This window comes from Mastigoproctus giganteus, chromosome 1, assembly GCF_048544385.1.
Source record: "Mastigoproctus giganteus isolate SK-2022 chromosome 1, ASM4854438v1, whole genome shotgun sequence".
NCBI lineage: Eukaryota > Metazoa > Arthropoda > Arachnida > Uropygi > Thelyphonidae > Mastigoproctus > Mastigoproctus giganteus.
The window spans coordinates 208,039,324-208,063,922 of record NC_143575.1 but is presented as its reverse complement, the minus strand read 5'-3'; the positions used below and the strand labels follow the sequence as shown (position 1 = coordinate 208,063,922).

The window sequence follows — 24,599 nt, the reverse complement described above, 5'->3', positions numbered from 1 at the left end:
AAATTGTTTAAAAAATGTTTTGCTGACGTACAACCACAATAACATCTTCAATTTTTATTATTATTATTAGTGGGTTTTTTGTGGATTCTAGGGTTCTCCCCATTCCCCACTTTGTCATCTTGTAGTGAGGTAAGCAGCATCGCCGGCTGTTTGTGTGTAGTATTGGAATATGTGAAGTTTTGTTGTATTGAGTGGCTAGCATCAGGTGATTTAGCAACCAGGGAGCGACATCCACAAGTTTGATTGTTCCCTGTCTCATATCTCTAACTGTGCAGAGGCAGGCCAGATTCATCTTTTAGCTCCTGCCATGCATTCCCAGAACCGATGGTCTGGGGAAATGTAGGAAAGGAGAGTGGATATATAGTAGGAAGAAGATGGGGAAGAAGGGACTGGGGGAATATAGTGATAGAAAGATGGAGATGATAGTTAGAGGCATCCCCATAGAAGTAGGAAGGAGTTGTTAGTTAAAGTGATAGAGTAGAGCACTGAACAGCAGGTCCAGGAATCCACCCCTAAAATAGGGGTCAGCAGTGAAGATCCCCCCCCTCAGTAGCGATGAGCAGGCAACGAAGATCCCACCCCTCAGCAGGAGAGCTCCAACCCCTCAGTGGGGGTTAGCAGGCAGTGAAGATCCCTAGTGGGATCAGCAGGTGACAAAGACCCCACCCCTCAGTAGGGATCAGCAGGAAACCATTGCACCCCTCAGTAGGAGCAGCAGCAAAGATCCCACCCCTCAATGGGGGTTAGCAGGCAGTGAAGATCCCAAGCTGGGGGCAGCAGCAAAGATCCCACTCCTCGATGGGGGTTAGCATGCAGTGAAGATCCCCAGGTGGGGGGGTCAGCAGCATAGATCCTACCGCAAGCAGTGGTCAGCACAGAGGATCCCACCTTCGGAAAATCAGGGTCTGCAGTGTTTTCTGCCAAGGTGTGGTTCTGTAGGCCAAATGGATATTACTATGAATAAAGTTAGGTAAGTCACAGTCGAAGGATTGGTCCGATTAATGTGTCTGATCTTGTTAGAGTTTATATATCAGGATGTCGTTGGCGCTGTTCTTTAGTAATAGTTGTCCTACACTTGAAGAGGGCATTAGCATACCTACAGAAGGCTGCATAGTTAGCCTGAGTTGCAATTAATTCTGGTGCTTCATCTTGGGTGTAGCAGCCAGTCTCAATTTCAAGTTGTGTCCGGATGTCCACGTACAGGCGACTATCATACATCAGGTGCCCCAAGATTCCCTGTTTTCGCAGGTGCAATCTGAGGCCCATGCAGTCTGTGAGGCCCATGCTGTGTTGTTTTTCATTGCTGATGAAACTGGACTCTTTTTTTAAATTACTACTAGATAAAACACTTACATTTAAAGGTGATAAATAATAGTGGCGGGGGAAAAAAAGACCAAACAACGGATTATCATTCTCCTAGCAGCAAACATGACTGTCACAGAGAAGCTTCGACCTTTAATCATTGGGAAAACCCAGAAGCCTCAATGCTTTAAAGGTTTGAAGACATTGCCAACTAAGTATCAAGCAAACCAAAAGGCATGGATGACATCACAAATCTACAAACAATGGATCAGAGACTTAGATAACACAATGAGTGAGAAGAATAAAAAATTTTGCTCCTTATGGATAACTGCATTCCTCATTGTCAAGTAAACGCCTTACATGCAATCGCTGTTGAGTACCCACCACCAAATGTAACATCAGGTCTTCAGCCGCTTGATCAAGATGTAATCCAGTTTTTTTTTTAAGAAAAACTACCAAAGAATGCTATTAAATAAAATTGTACTATGTCTTGAAAGCAAAATTCAATGCGAAATCAACATCCTGGAGGCAATGTATTTATGTGCTTAAGCATGGAATGAAGCTGATGAAAAATTGATCGCTAACTGTAGAATTATTGTATTAGTAGAATTATATTAAATACAGTGGACCCCACTTTACAACTGGTTCACTGTACAATCAAATCATATTACAATGGAATCCCTGTTCACTATACGATATGTGGTAAATGCTGATCATTGTGATTACATTTGCAAATTGAATTTTAATTCTAATAAACTCCGATTCTGATAAGTGAAAATAGGAATAATATTATCCACAGATATAAAAGTAAAGATATAAAGCACAAATTTATGCTTTATTACCTTACCAATTAACAAAATTAAATGATACACGAAAATCGAAAGAATATTTTCCACAGGTTAGCAAAATAAAAATAAATTTACACTTACGTACATAGCTTAATTACTATTGTCATATGTTACAATAGTACTATTGTAACAAATTACATTAACATATTGCATAGTTAATTACTATTGTAATATGTACATGCTAACTAATTGATATTTCTGTTCCCTGACATTTGTTTTTTGGTTGAAAAATTTAAAACAGTAAAAAAGATAAGCAATCAATAACGAAGAAATGGCATGTATCAAACTGCAACTAACATGACATGCACAAGTGAGATACGTGGTAACAAGTTTATGAAAATTGAAAAAATAGGAATGAAGAGAAGATTCTGAAAATTTATTTGTTTTTTATAAGACTGATGATTCCATGGAATGTGAAACACATTTCACCGTAATAAGGTAAAACCCACAGAATTCTAACTATCAGTACTATTGCAATTGCAATAAGATCAAGTTTACTACCCATTTATAATAGATTGCACTCACTAAAACAAAAGCCCAGTAAACTGCATATTGGTTTTACTGTTTTATGGTCATGACCTCCAGACATATCACAAAGGTATGCAAAATTGATTCTTATAACCCAATGTATGATAACAATGAAAGTGTAGTGCATTTTAATGAGTTGAATTGGTTTTTTGAAATTTGATTCTACACATATATAAAGCACCAGTAACCATGTCAAGAGGTGCCTACTTATTTCCCTTTATGATGGGCTTGGCTTACGATTATCTCCGACCAGACCAAGTAGGCATTCCTCTCAGCCAATAGCAACCTTTGTAAACATGTGGCTGCATGTTTTGTTTTTGCATCCTTTAGTTGAAGTGATTTTTCTTGTTGTGCTTTAATGAATATATCAGTTTTGATCAATTTTTTAAATCAATATGTACAATTTCCATTATAAAAATCACCTTTTAGAGAGATAATAGCTTAGTTATATAGTGAAAATTTCACCTTCCAAGGTCTTGGAACAAATTAACAGAAAACAATGTGTTATTGGGTTCACATTACAATATTTTCACAATACAATGATGTCTCTCTGGAATGGATTGATATCGTAAAGTGGAGCCCATTGTATTCAAGCTTTTACTTGTTTTGTTGGGGGTTTTATGAACAAGCGATATAACATCCTTACAATTTAATGACTGTTTTTCTCATTTCCCCAGAGGGTCGTTATATAGAGCTTCGACTGTAGTTATTTATGATACCAAAGAAATAGATTTCTCTTTATTAATTTCAAAATTAAATTTTCTCAAAAATAATGTATAGATGAAATTATTAATGTATCTGGATGATTTTTTAAATTTTATTTCTATATAATATAATAATACACTACTAATTTGTTTTAAAATAAAAAGTCCATAAGAGGCCATATTTGTAATTTATGTGAAATATAAATAATAATGAAATATTTATATGCACTCATAAAGTATCTATGGAAAATACATGTAACAGGTATATAAGAAAACTAAGATAACATTTTCTTTCTATACATTAAAATAATTTTCCTCCTAGTGATATTTATTCAGCCAATGGGAGAAGGGGGATGCAGGTTACATGGTGCTAACGTAACAAATACTAAAATACGTAACAGAAGCTTTTACTGTGGTAAAACAAGCTTCTGTTTTAGCATGATCATGCTAGATAAACCTTGTGTATGCACTTTATTTATCTAGCATGACCACACTATACCATTCTTGATTTCCATATGTAATGTATTTATGTATTCATAGCTGAGGAAGAGACACACACAGTGTCAAAACCTTCTGTAAGTATTTTATTTTACGTTATCAAAAGAAGCATGCGCACCGAGCAGGGGGAAAAGCCCCCTAGTATTTATTAATAGTATATTTCCTATTTTATAAAATATTTATTTATACCTTGATAAATTGTTCTTCTCATCTGGGCGTTCTTGGAAAGACAGACGAAAGTTACCTAAATCAGAGTAAAATATACTGATTAACTTTCGAAATATTCAATGCTAATAGCTAAAGTGAAATTACAGGGTAATTCAAAATTCATGCAAATGAAAAATGAAAGATAATATCTCTCATTTTGGTAATCATACACAATTCTTACAAAACCGTTTAACTTGGTGCCAACACTGCATACCTCTACATGCAGAATATGATTGTGAGATTACACCAACAGAAACTCATTCAAACCAGTTTATTTGTGACAAAGTCATGATGGCATATTTCCTATCTGAATGCGTTCAAAGTTAAATAATACTTTTGTTCAAAATTGTATCTAAATATGAAAAGCAAAATTGAGAAAAATATCCTGATTCATCAATACCAAATAAGTCAACAATTTCACAATTAGTAACTTGTTTTCATGAAACAAGCATACACAAATGGGTGGGGTAGAAGGAAACCCTTAATTTCTAAGATTCCTTTATTATAATTTTGTATAATCACTTATTATCATTATAGTTGTTATGATTACATAACCCGATAGCACAATAATTAATAAAACTAATTACTAATATTTGGGTTACATGAATTTTGAATTGCCTTGTATAAAGTAAGGCTGATCTTATTATGTAATTTTTACAGGATTATTGGATGTGCTGTCTGCAAAAACATGTTCAGATATTTTTCGTTTTGCATTAGGCATATTTGCATAAAAATATTGCAAAGTGATTTTTTTTATGCATGTCATAAAAATTATAATTTTCTAAACAAAGGATTAATATCAAATTTCAAATTATGTAGTTGGAGAAATCTGCAAAGGGTGTCAACTTAGTTATTAAGCCAAGTTTGTTGGAATCAAGTTGTTTGTCTATACAGTAAGAGGTTGACTAGTTTTAAAAATTTATAAATAAGGCAGAACGATTACAATGATGAACCATGATGATGAAACCCACAAAACTGATGAAAACAATCTAAAAGTATGAGACTTGGTTCATTCAACTTTATGTTAAATTGCTAAATAATTAAATAGAGCTAAAGAAAACACTCATTTCAAAAGGAAAGAGCTTCAAGTTGTTTCTTGTTACTCTGGCAAGATAGGTTAGTCTGTGTAAATTTTAGTGGCATTTAATTTTTTGTTGTTGTACATATATACTTCAAAGTTACATTAAAATCAATATTCTTGATTGAAAAGCATGAAAAGCAAACTAAGGAGGGAATTATGTTAAATGCTTCATCTCGGATTCATGGTCTTATTGCTTGCATTCACTGTATATATAGAGCATTCCCTAGCCAATGGTGATAACTTCCTGTAGGTAGTGCAATGATCTGAAATCAAAACTTGTCATACTATTTGGATAAGACCAAGCCTCTAAGAAAACAGATTAGTATTAGTCATATAGTACAAGGAAGCACCAGGCTTTTACTGTAACAAAAAAAATTTAAATAAATAAAATACCTGCGTATTTCCTTCCTTATGCAGATACCTATCCAGCTGACCTCCGAATTTCCCAAAGCTGTCAGCCTCAACTACCCACAAAGCAAACTTATTCCAGTAAACAAAAAAAGTAAACTTCCTACAATCCAGTATAAATCTTTTCCCACATAATTTGAATTTATGACTATCAAAATTTTGCTTTCATTCCTTCTACTATTCCCTCTGACAGCCTTATAGATCTTAATCAGGTCCACTCCAGAGCTCTTCAGCCCATATATTCAAAGTCTTTTCTTGTATTGGGGCCCTTTTGCCAGTCTCACCAGGAGTGCTGCCCATCTTTGGAACTATGAAGTGTGATTTTTTTTTTTTTTTCAGGTGCGGACCCCATACTTGGACACAGTATTCCAAGTGAAATCTTATAATTTCTTTGTAGAGTGAGATTATGACCTCCCTGTTTATACATGAAAATGTCTGATAAATCATCAATAGGACACCACAAGCTCTCTTTGTCACCTATTTACACTGCACAGACAATTGCATGCAGTCTATATGATAACCTTCAAAGATCTTTCTTCCAACAAAATTTAATATGTGTATAAGATATTTTGGGTTTCTATTACCCAAGTGCAAGATCTTACATTTTGCTGCTTTAAAACAGCTGCCACTTTTCTGACTATCCTTGAAGCCTATTCAAATCATCCTGAAGGAATGATGCTTGGCACTAATCATTAGCCAGTCTGCCAAATCTTTACATCATCTTCAAACTGTGACATCATGCCCCTCTGTTCCTTCACTGCATTTAAGAAAATCAGAAACAACAGTGATGCCATTACCAATCCCATTTCTAACATTAATCCAATCTGAAGAGTAACATTAGTCAAATTCCTCCTGCCCTGCAACTGCCCCTGCTATCTAACTAAAAATGCCTGGGATCCCAACATGCCCCTCTCATGCAGGACTGAGTAAGGTGCTGTTCTAAAATCCAAATAAACAATGTTAAAATGAATTCCTACAAAAGAAAATGTCTGATAAATCATCAATAGGACGATTTAAGTCCTATTGATGATTTATCAGATTATACGTTGATGATATACCAACTTACGAATGACTATTAAAATAGCTAACCAGATTAGTTAAACATGATTTTCCATTTACAAACCCACATTGTGTTTCCTTCAAAATTCCATTTCTATTCATTCGTCCCTATATTGCCCTGATCATTTTCTCTACCACTGAAGTCAGACTAATTGGTCTGCAGTTATCCACTCTGCTCTTAGAACTGTCTTTATGTGCTTGTGATATGCTGGCACTTCTTAAATCCAAATTTAACCTTAAGGGTTCAATGCACCTTGAAGGTTAATGTCTTGCCACAACCCTCAAAATTACTAGGTATATGCCACCAACTCCAGGGGCTTACCTTCCTTTAGGTTTCCAAGTTTTTCGAATTCAATATTAATAACTTCATATTGCTCAGCTCACTTGCACAGTTTCTTTTCACTGATGAAACTTTCCCAAGGGTTTGATCTGATTCATTCTTTTCTTCTTTGTTCCTATTCTTGACTCTCTTATCAGTAATTTCTCAAAATTAGCCTTTGCAAGCCCAACCATTTTTATGGTACCATTCAAAGATCATCTTGTAACTTTTATAGGCTCTGTCCCTTTCATTGCTTTGTAATTTTCTCGTGACATCTTTTTCTGATCTATTAAACTATCCAGCTCCATATTAATCCATCATGAGTATCCTACTTGTACTATAATTTATTAACTATATATGCACTCATGGCTCCTGTGTCTACTGTTTTAAAATATTCCATAATTCTAATGAATCCCCAATTGCTCCGGAGAGCATGAAAACTGGGGAATTGGCAATATCTCAAACTGGGGAATTGGCTCCAGGTGAGATAATCTTAGCAGAGGATTCAATTGTTAGGAAACTGGGAATATTTTCTGTCTGAATAAAACATCTGGAACAGAACCGGAGTATGTCTACTCAGTGCAGAAACAGATGATATTACTAACCAGTTATCAGCTCTTAAGTGAATTAAAGGGCATACATTTATCCACATGGGAACTAATGACTTCTAAAGACTTGGTCAAAAAATGTCATTTTGAGAAATGTTATAAGATAAGTAAAATTGAAATTGTATGATTAGAGCCTTGTCAATTAACTCTAGACCGGATAATTCTGAAGGCTTATTGGGAGGGGGGGAGGGGGAGGGGGGATTTCACAGCTTGGTGTGCTCTAGTTGATAGATGGAATTTGTTTTATAAAGATGGAATTGTGGAGATGCAAGCATAGTACTTGTTAATGTCATAGAGCATGTCTTAGTGGCACAAACCAAGATTCTTTCACCACTAAAATATTAGGGGAGCCTGCTGGGGATTCCTATAACATTAACACAATGAGAACTAGAGTGAACTGTAAGACTATAGGACCATGGAAAATAACAGGAAATTACTGAATAGTTGTTCAAAAAATGCTAAAACTAAAATATTAAGTTAGATAATTCCTGGAAAAAGCACTGCCATAAAAAATAAAAATTTCATCAGATTCTGAATGTAATGTATATAATGCACTATTGAAAGAATGGACATGTATGTCGATTGAAACAGTTCACACAGAACAAGCTAAAGATAAGATTGGCCAAGAGAATTATTTAAAATTGTCTACAAAAATCCTGGGAGTAGTAGGATCCAAGCTAAATCTCTCTCTCTCTCTCTCTCTCTCTCTCTCTCTCTCTCTCTCTCTCTCACACAGATAATTTTATTAATACACAACCCACAATATTTTTGGATTAATTACTATGTTAGAAGATCTGCTGTATAAACTGCGAACAGAGACTATTAGTAGTAATAGAAAATTATGCAAGAAAGCAAACTTATATAGTATCAGCAAAAAAAAAAAAAAAAAAAAAAACTCACCCACCCGTACCCTCCAAGAATTTGTCAAGTTCTACCTTGAATTTACTCAACTCATCCACTTCCACAACAACAGATAGAAGCCTGTTACAACAATCAACCATCCACTGGCTGAAGGCAAATGTCTGCACATCTATCTATCCTGCAACCATCCTTCTTCAACTTGAATTTATGCACTCTCATGTGTGTAGTCTCACCAAGTGGAATGATGCCATTAACATTCAGCTTACTCAATCCATTCAAGGCTTTAAACACCTCAATCAGAATTCCCTGCAGGTGCCTAGGCTCGAGACAATTTCTCGAGACTTCAGTTCTGCAATTTGCAGAACTGAAGCCCTTCTAGATAAGAGCACCCTTTTGTTCCATTCACCCATCTGGTTGCCCTTCCACTCATTCCAGTAAATCTACATCCTTCTTAAAGTGAGTGCACCATACCTGTATACAGTACTCAGGATGCAGCATAACCATGGCCTTATACGAAGGTATAATCACCTCCTCATCCTGCTAGCAAAGTTTCTTTATATCATTCACAAAACCCCATGAGCTGTCCTGGCAGCATGTCTGCACTGCTCAGACAATTTAATGTCTGACTGCACAGTTATTACCTCCAAGCCTTTTTCATTCTCTACTACCCTGAGTGTATTACCACACAGTTGATAAATTACTCTGGGGTTACTGCTACCCATGTGCAGTACCTTGTATTTGTCAATGTTAAACTTCAACTGCCATTTCTCAGCCCATTGACCCAGTTTTGCAAGAGCTTGTTGCAGTAGCTCATCCCAATGACTGTTGTTAACCACCCTGCCAACCTTTGTATCATTTGCAAACTTAGACATTAAGCCCAATATACCTTCATCAATATCATTGATAAATATGGAAAACAACTATGGATCCAGCACTGAACCCTGGGGAACTCCACTAATAACATTAGTCCATGAAGAGCAGTGCCCACTGATAACCACTCTCTGTCTTCTTCCACTTAACCATCCATTTATCCACAGCAGTAATTTGTCTTTAATGCCACATTGATCAAGTTCATACAGCAGTCATTTATCTGCAACAGTATCTAAAGCCTTCCTGAAATCCATGTATATGATGTCAAAATTATTTTTTGCATCCAGTTTCTTGGTCACAGCATCATAGTAACCTATCACAATTGTTAGACACGACCACCTATTGACAAATTTGTGCTGTGATTGCAATATAATTGCATGCCTGTCCAAATGGTCCTGCAATACTTCTTTAACCAGTGATTCCATATGTTCTCTGAAACATACGTTCACACAGTAATTCGTGTGAATTCATCTGAAATTACTCGTGACGCCTTTTGATTCCTCTTTATGAATTGGGGATATATTTGCACATCTCCAGTCCATTGGGACCTCCCCTGAATCCAAGGATGCTCTCATAAGTACAGCTAAGGGTTTGCTTACCTCCTTTGCTGCCTCCCTTAATATAATTGGATATATTCCATCTGCCCCAGGTGCCTTTATTATGTTCATCCTCAAGAATTTCTTCTCCACTTTCCTTTCAGGTATTACAAAGTGATTTAGCTCCTCCTTAGAGTTTGATAAACTTCTGGAATCCCTTACCCTAAAGAATTCCTCAAGTATGAATATAGATTAAATACCTATTCAATTTGTCCAGAACCTGAGCAGGGTCATCAACAGCAAATCCATAAATATCAAGTGAAAGTAATCCAATATGATACAACCTCTTCTTTCTACTGTTAATATAAGCATAGAAGTCTTTGCTGATTTTCTTTGCATTCTTTACCAGAAACTTCTCATAATCTGCCTTAGCTTGCCTAATCTCCTTTGTGACTTGTTTACAGACTAATTTATATCTATCATAGGCTTCTGTATCACCTGATAACACTGTTCAACAAAAAAATTCTTTGAATTTGTTTCCTTTCTTAAAATAGCCAAACTTTACTAATTTTGGGTCGAGAAAAATGAATATGACTTCAGAAATTTTTTATTAGCTCCAGTTTTTGAGATACAGTAATTTCGCTATTGTCTAAGAATATAGTAATTTCAGTAGTAATCGGAATGAAAAGTAATATTAAAACAATCTCATATTTAAAATTTCTTGATATAACAATAAATCACAGTTGTTTTTAATTAAAACGTAAAAAAACAAGAACACAACAAAACTGCACAGAAACCAAAAGTACTTTCTCAAAATGTGGTCTATTCACAACAGCGCTTTCTTTTCGCTTGTCACTTGTATTCCACTTCTGGGGCATCTCTTGTTACTGTCCAACAGTACAAGCATAAAGCGTTCCACTACCCTGTTATCTTCTTTCCATTGCTGAAATGTCTTGGTGGAATTGCTCATCTTGATTGTCACTCAACTGCACCACAGTTGTCAGGGAAGAAGTCCAGATGAGAATCAAGAAAGTGAATTTTAAGTGACATGTTGTAGCCTGATCAATGGTACTTTTCTAGAAGGTTGTTCACAGTCTCAACATAGTTTCCAACTCTTTGGTTTCCTAGAAAGTCATGCACAACACTTTTAAAGGCTTTCCAAGCAGCGTTCTCATTACCCTGGAGGACTCACTAAAAGCTTTCTTCCTTTAAATGTTCACAAATTTGCAGACCAAGAAAGATTCCTTCCTTAACCTTAGCATCACTCAACAGTGGAAATTGTCCTCTCAGGTACTTGAAAGCTTCTCCATCCTGGTTCATCCCTTTAACAACGTTCTTCACGAGTCCCAGTTTGATGTGTAAAGGGGCAGAAGATTTTGCTTCAATCAACCAGAGGATTGTGCTGGACACTTTTTCCCCCAGGGTGCAGATTTTCCCTTAGAGGCCAGACTTTTCTCTTGTAGCGTGAGGACCTAGCCCGACTGTCCCACTAACACAGGAAACAGCAGTACTTTGTGTATCTCAACTGCATGCCCAGCAGTATTGCAATCACCTTCAGGTCTCCACAGATCTGAAGAATACGAGACATGAGAATATGAAATTAATTCTGGAAGCAATGAAGTACAAAGACCACCAATGGCTCCTTCATGTGGACAGCATGGCCTAGAGGAATTGAAGGAAGAGCATTGCCATCTTAGAGAAAAACAGCTTTTAAACTTGGCTTTGATGAGTCTATGAATAGACTCCAGTCCTGTGGATTGTGATCCACATTCAAAGCTGTCATCAAACCATTGATATCACAGCAGGCAACAAGGTTGTTTTCACTTTTCACTGCTCCTGTACACAGACACCTTGACATTTGGTTGCAGAAGATTCCACTGTTGGAGCCTTGATCCCAGAAGCTCTGGGCGCCTCTGTAGCCAGGTGGGAAGGAGCAGCAGTGCATAGCACACGCTTCTTGATTAGACCGGGGTTCGAGCCCGTCACCACCAAATATGGAGGATGCGGAAAGGTCAGGGAATGACCACCGCATATCCCGGAGCAATATGGCCTTAGTTGCTAATGCTCCTAAAAAAAAAAAAACCAAAAACCAACCCAGAAGCTCTGCTTTATCTTTCGATAGATATAGGTCTCAAATTAGATTACTTATTTCACCATGAGTGATTCTGTGAGACTCACTTGGCGACTCAGGTTCTGGCACAAAATCAGGATCCTGTGATGCTGAAGACCCAGGTTGACCATCATTCCTCACACTGTCCCCATCTTCATCAGACTCCAAAGTGTACTTTTCTGGAGGGTGCGGTACAGGCAGACCATCCCCATGTGCCACTGGTTGGATAGCTGACGGGACGTTGGGATATTCCACAGCCCACTTCCTTTTTTTTTTTTTTTTGATATGCTATGCTGAAGAGGAGGCACCATGCAGAAATAATAGTCATTTATATAATTTGAAGGCTCCCTCCAAATCATTGGGATGGCAAAAGGCATTGAATGTCCTTTGTTATTCAACCATCCACAGAGATTTACAGCACATGTGTTGCAGCAAATATGAGGTGCCTAGGGTTTGTCGTCATCCTCTACTTTACAGCCAAAATAATGGTAGTAGGTTGTCTTCACAAGTGGAGTCAATTGGTGTTTCTGAGTGCAAAATGTCACATCACCACACACATAACAAAAATTGTCAACATTGTTAACACATTTATGTGGAATCCTGGCTTTTTGCGTAATTTTGGTCCATAAACCTGAAGAAGAAGAAGAGAAATGAACATCACTTGCAAAGTAAATGATACACAGAAATTACACACACACACACTGCATATTGGTTCCTGTTACCAACCTATCTATTCTCTAGACTCCAAAATTCCCTAGGAAATATTAGTGAATACTAGTATTCACTAATATTTCCCTAATCATAAGAGGGGCTATATCGTGGAACCGAGAGCTAACTAAAAGTTTTAAATCTTATATTCATTTTTCTCATGCTCAAATTAAGAAGAATTGACTATTTTCAAGCCAGAAACATTTTTGGTGTTGATCAGTATAATTTATATGCATCCCATGCACTTTTCTTGTCTGCCACAAGTCTCAAATAATTTATCTGGCATCCATTTAGGTCTAAGCCTTCAACAGCATTACTTTGTTGGCCCGAAAAGCCTAGTAGCCTCTTTAATTACTTTCCTGAATGATTCTTATTTAGAATTTGCTGTCGGTAACATCAGTTGATCCCATTTCACAGCATTCAAACCTGTCTGAGACCACTGTAGTTGCCCTTAAAAGACTTTCCCTTTACTCTTAACAGTAGTTATGTTTTTAATTAAATTCCACATTAGTACACTGTGATCACTGCCACCCAGCGGGTCTTTTACCTGCAGATTCTTAATGCACGAAGAATCGCTGCTGATAACCAGATCAAGAGTATTGCTTCCTCTTGTTGGCTCTCTAACATGCTGCTGTAGAAATTCCAGTCAACATCTGGAAAGTTAAAATCGCCCATTATGAAACATTCTGATTTGCTGGTCCACTCTATTTCCCTGTATAGCTGTTTGGTATACTAATCACAATCATTAGGTCTATAACACAATCCTACTCTCAATTTTGTTTTCCTAGTGCTTATATCACACCAAACTTACTCAACATTACACTCATCCCCCAAGTAAACAAGATGCAGTGCCTGAAATTTAATGTTCTTCTTAACTAAGAGCACTCCACCCCTTCCTATCTTGTCTATATACATTGTACATCCAATATTCAAATTCAGCATCAGTTATGTCTGAGTGACACAAGGTCTCCACTATTCCTACAATGTCTGCATTTGAGGACTTAATCAGTATTTCAAATTCATCAAATTTATTTACAGTGTTTCTAGCATTAGTGTACATGCAAGTATACATCCACATGTTCTTACTCATAGTTATCCTAACATACCTCATTTATTCATTTGTTCCATGATAACCCAAAGCAGGGTCTGAAATCCCAGGCACCTTGCTTTACAAGTTGCTGCACATACCAATTGTAGGAATGCAAGTATCACTTTCTCCTCCCCTGCAGTTCTAGTTAAACTATTAGTCTGTGTATTCCCTCCCCCAAGATAGCAGCTTTCCGACACACCTATCACTGCCTCAATAGCAATAGCAAATATCCATGCATCTCTTCTAGTGTATTCTGTCCCAGTAAAAAAAGTCTCTCCTGTTCATATATTCATGAACTCCTCCAAAAAATTAGCTTAAAAGGGGCACATTTATGCTTATGTTCCCACTGTGCATGTGTACATGCACGCACGCACTTTCTTTTAAGTGCATCACAAGACTATATGCATATAGGTTTATATGTCATGTGACTGCAATACATAACTTGCCTTGGGCTAGATATCACAGGAAAAATGGCACAACCCCAGCAGTTGTGGAAATGATATTTACATGACAAAACACAAATGAATAAACACTGCAATTTTAAAACCTAAAATGCTTCTAGAGACCTGAAGGATAGGTGCCAACAATTCTCTAATGGCAGAAATGGTGATTGTGCAAACACAATGGTGAAAACCATATATACAACAAATAGCAGATAAGCGAAAATAAAAAGACCAGTTAGTACATATATACTGAGCTAAAAATTCATACTGACATTCAGTGAAACTAGCAGGTTACCAGAATTATAGGGACCAACAAGTGTGCCACCACAAAGGAAATAATAGCCCAGTTCAACCATGGAACATAGTGGCAGGAATCCATGCAGATGATGAGTTGGGCAGAGCATCATTATCTGTTGCAATAAATGGTTTCTCCTGTCTGTCCATTCACACTCTCATCATGTACTGCAATGGTACTGTTGATCCCATTTCAATTTTTTACTCAATAAATGTCAGTTAATCCTGTATCTATTTTTATGCAATAATATATAGCTTACTTATGAAAATAATGAGTACAATGTAAGATGGGAATTAAAATTTTAAATACAAAAAGACTATTTTAATGTCCCTGTTGCTAGTAAATGAATAAACACTTTCACAAATTGTAAAACTTCTGATACAGCTCTCAAAAACATTTAAACAGAATATGCAACACTTATATTATAGCAAAAAAAAAAAAAAAAAAAGTAAATGAGACATATTTACTTTTATTTTGATTTGTTGTTGGTTCATATAAATTATCAGCAGACCACTGATCACCCACTGCACTTCTTTCTCCATCCCGTCTCACAACAAGTTGTACTTTTTCTTTGCTATTTTCAATTAATCTTTTAGCTTCTTTCAAAGTCATGTTTTCTGTGCTTGTGTTATTAATCTACAGAGGGGAAAAAAAATTAAATAAGACATATTATAATTGCTTTATAAATGACAGTTTATAGAGTTATATATCTTGCATATCAAGGACCTGAACATTGGGTAATAAAGTAAAAGATAAACAGTTTTTTTAGCATTAGTAGAGGCATATGATGCAAGAAAGCAAGCTTATACAGCATCAGCCAAATTAAAAAAAAAAAAAAAAACCCTTCCCATTTCACTGATCCATTCGTTCCAAATGTTTGTCTAGTTCTGCCTTGAATTTATTTAAGCTATAAACTTCCACAACAACAGATAGAAGTTTGTTCCAGCAATCAACTACCCGCTGGCTAAAGGCAAATTTCCAAACATCTATTCTACAACTGTCTTCCTCAGTTTGAATCTATTCATTCAAGGCATTATACACCTCAATCAAATTGCCTCGCAGGTGCCTGGTCACTTTCTTCGTAAGAGCACCCCTTTGTACCCCTCATTAATCTTGTTGCCCTTCTCTGTACTTGTTCTAGTAACTCTACATCCTTCCTAAAATGAGGCTTCCAGACCTGCACACAGTACTCAAGGTGTGGCCTGCCCATTGCCTTATGCAAGGGTATAATCACCTCTTTATCCCTGCTAGAAAAATTCCTGTATATCATTGACAAGACCCCATAACCTACTCTGGGAGCCTGTCTGCATTACTCACACACCTTCATATCTGATTGCACAATTACCCCCAGGTCTCTTTCATTCTCCACTAAACTGAGTGTAACACCACCCAGTTGGTACATTACTCTGGGGTTACTGCTACAAATATGCAGTACTTAGCATTTGTCAATGTTAAACTTCAGTTGCCACTTTTCCACCCATCTACCCAACTTTTCTAGATACTGTTGCAGTAACATACTGTCATTAACAACCCTGCCAATCTTTGTACCATCTACAAACTTGGACATCAAGCCTGATATGCCTTCTTCAATATCATTGATAAATATACAAAACAATGATGGATCCAACACCAAACCCTGGGAGACTCCACTAATAACATTAGTCCATGAAGAGCAGTGTCCGTTGATTACCACTCTCTGTCTTCTCCCACTCAACTATCCTTTTATCCATTGTAGCAACTTGCCCTTAATGCCATACTGCTCCAATTTGTACAGTAGTCTTCCATGTGCAACAGTATCAAAAGCTTTCCTGAAATCCAAATATATGATATCAAAATTATTTTTTGCATCCAGTTTCTTTGTGACCACGTAATAGTATCCAAACAAATTGGTCAGACATGACTTCCCCTTAACAAACCCATGCCGAGTCTGAATTATTACTGCTGTCTTGTCTAGATGATCCTGCAATGCTTCTTTAACCAGTGACTCCATTATTTTCCCTGGAACAGAAGTCAAACTAACAGATCTGTGATTACTCGTGTCACCCTTTGATATCCCTTTGTGAATTGGAGATACATTTGCACATCTCCAGTCTGTGGGGACTTCCTCTGATTCCAAGGATGCTCTCATAATTATGGCTAAGGGTTTGCTTACTTCCTTTGCCACCTCCTTTAATATAACTGGATAGATCCCATCTACCCCAGGTGCCTTTCTTATGCTTAACTTCAACAATTTCTCCTCCACTTTACTCTCAGTTATTGCAAAATCATTTAAGTCCCTGTTAGAATTTGATAAACATCTGAGTTGTCTGAGTTGAAAAATGAACAGAAAGCAGGATTTTTTTTCAGAGAAAGCAGGGGGTTTCTAACAGTTAACACTGCACTAGAAATTAAATTTAATGAAAATATACACTCTTTATATTAAAATATACCCACATGATTGTTTACCAGTACAGTATGCCTTAAATATTCACTTAACTACAAGTTTCCTGTCTGAAGATTTTTTCTATTTGGATTGTCTGTTAGACAGCAACTGATATGACTGTTTCAAGAAAGATTCTGTTGCGGATATTTTTTAAATAGTAATCTGAACAATTATTACAAACTATTCTTAGTGAGAATTATGACCATATTTGTTAATGAAATTAAGAAATTCACAGTTTTTTTAAAAAATTCCCAATTTTAACTAGTTTTACTGTTTGTTTGTGTTTTTTTTTTTTTTTTGCAAAAAGAAAGAAGACCAATAAAAACTGCTATTGCAAAAAAGATGGAGAAACTATGTTAAGTCAAAGTTTAAATGGCATGTTGCACAGATTAACCTGATCAAATCACTTGAAATAAAAGAACTTAACCTATATAGTGTTTAGAATAAATTTATTAGTAATAGTCTAATAAACACGTTTCACAGATGTTTTCTTCTCCACTTCTTCAGTGATTGTAATCTAATTACTTGAATCAACTAATTACTTGATTGTCAAATAAAGTAATTAGTTACCATAATAAGATCCCTGTTGTAAGATTACAAAACCACATTGCATTGCAAATGAAAACTGATTATGGCTGATTACAGTTGCCAGTTAATATTTTCTTTTCTTGATTCCAATTTCAAGACAGTGTATCTGTAAGTAGTAATTACTAAATCTCAAAAAAACTTTAAACCCCTTACATACTCTAAACAAATATTACTACTAAAGATTATGATACTTATATATCATAGCAAATAGGATCATAGCATATATCATAGCAAATAGGATCATAGCATATATCATAGCAAATAGGATCATAGCATATATCATAGCAAATAGGATCATAGCATATATAGTTGCAAACAACGTTTCCAACTATATATGCTATGATATATGCCATGATCCTATTGTAGTAACTAATTAAACAAATGAAGAAATTAAAAATCTTATGCTAGTTAATTTACAAGATAACCCAAGTAAATACAATCCCATTACTCTAAGCATAGTTTCATTTAAAAAAAAAAAAAAAAAGAAACCTAGAAGATTCACCTTTTTAAGTTGCTTGGTTATGAAATTAGATTACCTAATATGAAAAGCATTTAAATCCATGTTTTGAAAGCAATAGTTAGTTTACTTATCCTGGAACGTTGGGAAATCCTACATCCAGAACCTTCAACACCTATTCTGGTGGACTGACAAGGGTTAGTGGAGAAGAAGAGTATGGAGAGAGAGACTGAAGAATCTGTTGTTGGAAAATAGGACCAACCAGCAGGCAGTGGCTCATGGCGGTTCTCCCCTCTATTTCTGCTTACATGATTAGGAATGGACTATATATGCAATGATTCATTGCTTTCATTTATGTGTAACTTTGGCCAAAATTTAAAGTTACACTAAGTTGAAGGAGTAATCTTCTGTGATAGAGTAGAAGACCAAATCACTTGCAGCTGTATTGATTGATCTAAAGCAGGAACAGTGCTCTTTTAGCCAGGACTTAAGCTTCAGTCTTTGGCTGTAACTGTTGGTCATCAAATATAATTTTATTTCATCATGTACAATAGAGAAAATATTTATTTACCTTCCATTTAATTTACATGTCATGCCTTTCACTTAGTATACTTTAAATTAAAATCTAACTTTGATAGCAGAATCTAATCTGTTCACAATACTTACCTTCTAACCATTAAGAGTGAAGAATGTGACAATTAAAGTTAAAAACATCGTAGGAGTAAATTTATAATTTTAAATTAAATTAATTTTAAAAAAGTATTTCATCCTTTCTAAAATACTTAAAGTTAAGTTTTTAATTGCAATTCCTCACAATTAACAGATAGGTAAATAATAAAAGCTGATTAGATCATGGTTGAAAACTTTGTCTACCAACAAGGTTTCCAACTATCAACAGTCAGCATAAATTCAATAAAGAAATAATTAAAAAATAAATGATTATAATAACATGAAGGAAAGTGAGTTCTCATAAAATTGCCTATGTTGAAATATGCTGAGATAAGAGAAAGATATGAAATGCAGCCAAGAGTTGAGACAATTAGGCCTTTACAGCCTGTACTGTCAGGAAGTTTGAGGTTCCTGTCAGACAAGGAAATTGGACCTGTGCAGTTTATTTTGTAATTTTACTGAAGGGTAATAAAACCATATGGCAGCTCTAACTGCATTGACTGATTGACAGTTTTCATACACTAAAATGAAGCAAAAATGACCAGACAATGGTCAAATTCCAGCTGCACGAATTTATGGGCAGGATAGAGTAAAAATTGTTAACAAGTGCTTAACTAATGCTAAGTTCTACTTAGCATTAGTAGAGCTCTTGGATAAAGGATAACTTCCTTACAGAGGTTAATTAGTGGTTCAAGGCAAATCACTAGGTTCCCCTCTCTTTCAATAGCAAAAGCACAAAGTTCTTATTTAATACAGTTAGGGAAGGATGTTACATGGTAGTTTTCCATTAAGATTATTACTAAATATATTACTGCTCTTATACAACGTGAAATTAATAATATAGTTTATTAAGTTTTTTCCCTAAACTACTACACATAAGGTAACATTTCAGGTATCTTACTGATACCCATCATCAGACCATACTGCTGACACACTCCTCTTGCTGATGCTCCCAGAAACCTGATATGCATATTGATCACATGAAATGATTCATCAGACCTGCTATGATCACGTGCAAGAATGACTTTCAGAAAAATAGTCACTCTTGAAATATAGTCATTCTTTCAGAAAAATAGTCACAATTTCAAGATAGTGTATCTGTAAGTGATAATTACTAAACTAACACTTACAGATACACTGATAAAAGTTTTGACTCACAATGGAATTTTCCTCAGAAATTTAGTCTGAGTCATGTGTCATGGTATTCTTAGATGCTCTTGTATTACCATTTATTATAATTACAAAATTTCCAATGATAAATTAAAGTTAAAAACATTGTAGGAGTAAATTTATAATTTTAAATTAAATTAATTTAATTTAAATTAATTTAATATTACAGAAATCAAATTTAAAAATTATCAAATTAATTCAAAGAGTATTACTTGTACAACTAACTACTTAAAAAAATTACTTGGTATGCTATTAAACATCCTATAATCGAGGTATTTTCATACCTCGAGCGCAGAATGCAAGTCTGCCAAAACATAGACAATAATTTGAGCTGCTATAGTGAGATGCATGCATGCTGAGAAAAGGAAATAAAAGAACATGCAAACTACTTTGGACAAATACTTATTACAGAAGTAAATTACACATATGAACTACATAAGAAACTGAATTGTTTCAAACATCTTTGTTCTCCTTTATAGTTATATCGGCAATAAACACAGTAATTTTTAAAATTTAGTAAATATTTTTAAAGCCTGTTGAATGAATTACAGTATTTTACATTGGAAATTATATTCGATTAACACATTTTCACTTAAACAGCATCTTCACAGGTTACATTAATCATGTAAAGCAGAAGTTCCCTCTATATTGCTCTCAGAATCAGGAATTATTTGCCTAAAAACTTACTTTTAAAATGACATCTTCTTCATGGATGTTACCATCTTTCTCAATTTGAGAATGATTAATTATTTCTTTTATATAAATTCGACATCCTAGTATGATACCAAAGTCTGAAATATAAAAATAAAATCAAAATTTGGAGAGAACAATCATAAAAACGTAACACATGTTAAATAGGAACTTGATAAGAAAGCTAATATTTACAAGCCCAAAGCTTATGTTACATTAAGCACAGTACCAACGTGATGTTCAATTCTATGATATATATTTTATATATTTCATTTCTCTGATCATCAAGACAGCTTTGCCTGCCTTTTTTCTTAGGTGCATATTGCAGAGCAGCTTTATTACCTCTAGGAAACACACATAAATTTGAAATTTGCAGACAGCTACAGAACAATCTTTGTGAAGAATCAAAGGGGCAGAGGAGAAATATATATATATATACAGTCGGACCTCTATATAACGAAATCGATCATTCCCTTGAAAAAATCTGCTACACAGAAATTTCGTTATAAAGAAATATGACATTTACAACAATGAAAAATACTGTAAATTCAGAATTATAGAAAAAGATGGAAAAGAATAAATTTTCTAACATTTTAAAACAATTTATTAATATATACATATTAAGAAATGACTACTTACATGATGCCCACAATTTATTAATACACTTTTAAGAATTATGTCATAAAATATTTGGTTATTTTTTTGTTGTACACTGGATTCTACTGTACACGTTTATAAAAATATTCACTTTTGTTTAAACTTTAAACACTCATATATTTTCTGTTACATTTTCTTCCCACTGGAGGCCTTGATAAAAAGGTTCAAATGCTGCCAACATTTGTTTGGAAGGTTTAATATTGTCTTCATTTTCATCCAACTCATCGTCGATATCGTCACTAGTTCTTTAAATACGCTCCAAAATGTCGGAGTCACTCATATATTCAGCTTTTATGACATCATTATCAACTCCTAAAAATTCGTAAAGAACAATTTCTTCACTGATCAAACCTCGCTTGGAACTCTTCACAAGATTGCTCAATATCTTCTAGTAGATCATCCTTTTCATCTCTGTTAATTAGCATTTTAGCAAAACAAATCTTAATCATTGTTTCCGTCACATCTTGAGTCCACACATTTGCGAACTCTGATATGCATATCCACAAATCTATAGGTTGGTTGGTTTCTATTCTCAGTATAATTTTTTTCAATATGTGCCATCGGTAGTATATGTTCAAATTCTTGATAATGCCTTGGTCCACTGGCTGCAGTTAAGATGAATTATTCAGAAGGCAGAAAACAAGCTTCACGCTTGTAAGTTTCGAAATTACTGAGTGAAGGTGGGCAGGGCAGTTGTCGACAATCAATGCGATTTTTCTGTTTTCTTTTGTCATCTTTCTATCAAAATTTAAAATCCACTGCTCAAAAATTTCACTTGTCATTCAAGGTTTTTTTGTTGTAGTCCAACTCTAATGACTTGACTCCTTTGAAACATCGGGGTTATTTACTTTTGCCTATTACCAAAGCTTCAGTTTTTCATTACCAGCCATATTTGCGACCAAGAGTGTAATTCTCTCCTTCTTATTTTTACCACCTAAACATTTATCGCCTTTAAAAGTCAGTGTCTTCTTTGGCAAACATTTCAATAATAGACAGGTTTGATCAACGTTGAATGTCTTTGGACTCATAGTCCTCAGTAGTGATTCTTCATGCATTAAGAATCTGCAGATAAAGGAACCACTAAGTGGCAGATATCACAGTGTGCTGAAGTGGGTTTTCTCAAATTTGTAAAGGTGACTACGATGGTCTGAGACAGTATTTCAATTTTATACGGTGGGACCAACTGATGTTGTTACCAACAGCAAATTCAAAATGGGAAGCATTCGAAGAATTTATCTTGGAAGCTACTAGGCTTTACATACCAACTAAGAAATATTGTTCAAGGTTTAGGCCTAAATGGTTGTCAGATGAACTAATCAGACATGTGGCAGAGAAGAAAAATGAATGGAATACATATAAATTAATGGGTGACATGGAAGCCTATGATAGTTACAAGTTGGTTTGTAACTAAGTCACAAAGGAGATTAGGCAGGCAAAGGCAGATTATGAGAAATCTTTGGCAAAGGATGCAAAGAAAAACAACAAAGAGTTCTTTACTTATGTAAACTAGAAGGAAATGGATGAATCAGATGGGTCCACTGGATATTGATGGTTCAACTGTTGATGATCCTGCACAGATAGCTAACAAACTAAATGAATATTTTGCATCTACATTCACACATGAGGAGTTATTCAGGGAGTTGAATGCTAGACTTGTATTACACTGGCAGTAAGCTAGATAATCTTGTAATAACTGGAGGAGAAATTGTTGAGGATAAACATAAGAAAGGCACCTGGGATGGATGGAATCTATTCAGTTATATTAAAGAAGGCAGCAAAGGAAGTAAGCAAACCCTTAGCCATAATTATGAGAGCTTCTTTGAACTCAAGGGAGGTCCCCACGGACTGGAGATGTGCAAATGTATCCCCAGTTCACAAAGGAGGATCAAAGGGAGACACAGGTAATTACAGACATGTTAGTTTAACTTCTGTTCCAGGGAAGTTAATGGGGGCACTGGTTAAAGAAGCATTGCAGGATCATCTAGACAACAGATCAGTTATAGCTCAGACACAGCATGGGTTTGTTAAGGGGAAATCTTGTCTGACCAATTTTTGATTGGATACTATGATGTAGTCACAAAGGAACTGGATGCAAAGAATAATTTTGATATCATATATTTGGATCTTAGAAAGGCTTTTGATACTGTTGCACATGGAAAACTGTTACACAAATTGAGCAGTGTGGCATTGGAAGCAAATTGCTGCTATGGATAAAGGGATGGTTGAGTGGGAGAAGACAGAGAGGGGTAATCAATGGACGCTGCTCTTCGTGGTCTAATGTTATTAGTGGAGTCCCCCCCTCCAGGGTTCAGTGTTGGTCCATTGTTGTTTTCTGCATTCATCAATGATACTATTGATGGTATATCAGGCTTAATGTCCAAGTTTGCAGACGATACAATGGTCGGTCGGGTTGTTAATGACGCTAATGACAGTACGTTTCTGCAACAGGATCTGGAAAAGTTGAGCGGAGGGGCTGAGAGGTGACAAATGAAGTTTAACAATGACAAATGTAAAGTACTACACATGGGAAGCAGTAACCCCAGAGTAACGTATCAACTGTGTGGTACTACACTGACAGTTGTTGAGAGTGAAAAGGACCTCGGGGTAATTGTGCAGGCAGCTATGAAGTTTTCTGAGAAGTGCAGACGGTCTGCAAGAATACCCCATGGTGTCTTGTCAATGATATACAGGAATTTTTCTAGCAGGGATAAGAAGGTGATTATCCCCTTGAATAAGGCAATGGTCAGGCCACACCTTGAGTACTGTATACAGGTCTGGAGGCCTCATTTTAAGAAGGATGTAGAGGTGTTGGAACCAGTACAGAGAAGGGTAACATGATTAGTCAATGGAACAAAGGGTTGGTCTTACGAAGAAAGGCTTAAGTTTTGCAATTACAGTGTCTGGAAACAAGGCACCTGCGAGGTGATCTGATTGAGGTGTATAAAGCCTTGAATAGTTTGAGCATGCTCAATGCTGATGGGATTCTTCCTCTTGCTGACAATAATTGCCTGAGAGGGCATAAATTCAAATTGAGAAAAAACAATTGTAGGATAGATGTGCGGAAGTTTGCCTTTAGTCAGCGGGTGGTTGACTGCTGGAACAAACTTCCATCTGTCATTGTAGAAGTTGATAGCTTAAACAGATTCAAGGCAGAACTAGACAAACATTTGGGGTGATTGGATGGGTGAAATGAGAAGTTTGTGTGTGTGTGTGTGTGTGTGTGTGTGTGTGTGTGTGTGTGTGTGTGTGTGTGTGTGTGTGTGTGTGTGTGTGTGTGTGTGTGTGTGTGTGTGTGTGTGTGTTTGCTGAGGCTATATAAGCTTGCTTTCTTGCATCATGTGCCCTTGCTAATGCTAATTGAATAGGACACCCCTCGAGATTACCTTACGATTGTTTCCGATACCATATCATTTGGTCCAGTTGCATTTCTGGAGGTCACAACCATAAAATAATAAAAACAATTAGCAGTCC

At 35.7% G+C, this 24,599-nt stretch overlaps 1 protein-coding gene across 6 annotated transcripts in view; it reads right to left on the bottom strand.

Moving 5' to 3' along the window:
* The window catches only part of LOC150091482 (tight junction protein ZO-3-like), a 549,427-nt gene that overhangs the window by 277,929 nt on the left and 246,899 nt on the right, over positions 1–24,599 (bottom strand). For all 6 annotated transcript variants that reach the window (XM_090375872.1, XM_090375842.1, XM_090375863.1 and 3 more), the window contains exons 6-8: positions 20,469–20,572; positions 14,943–15,111; positions 4,070–4,124 (exon numbers count right to left, since the gene is read on the bottom strand). In XM_090375872.1, coding sequence (XP_090231998.1) covers positions 4,070–4,124; positions 14,943–15,111; positions 20,469–20,572 — 328 coding nt within the window. The remainder of the gene's footprint in view (positions 1–4,069; positions 4,125–14,942; positions 15,112–20,468; positions 20,573–24,599) is intronic.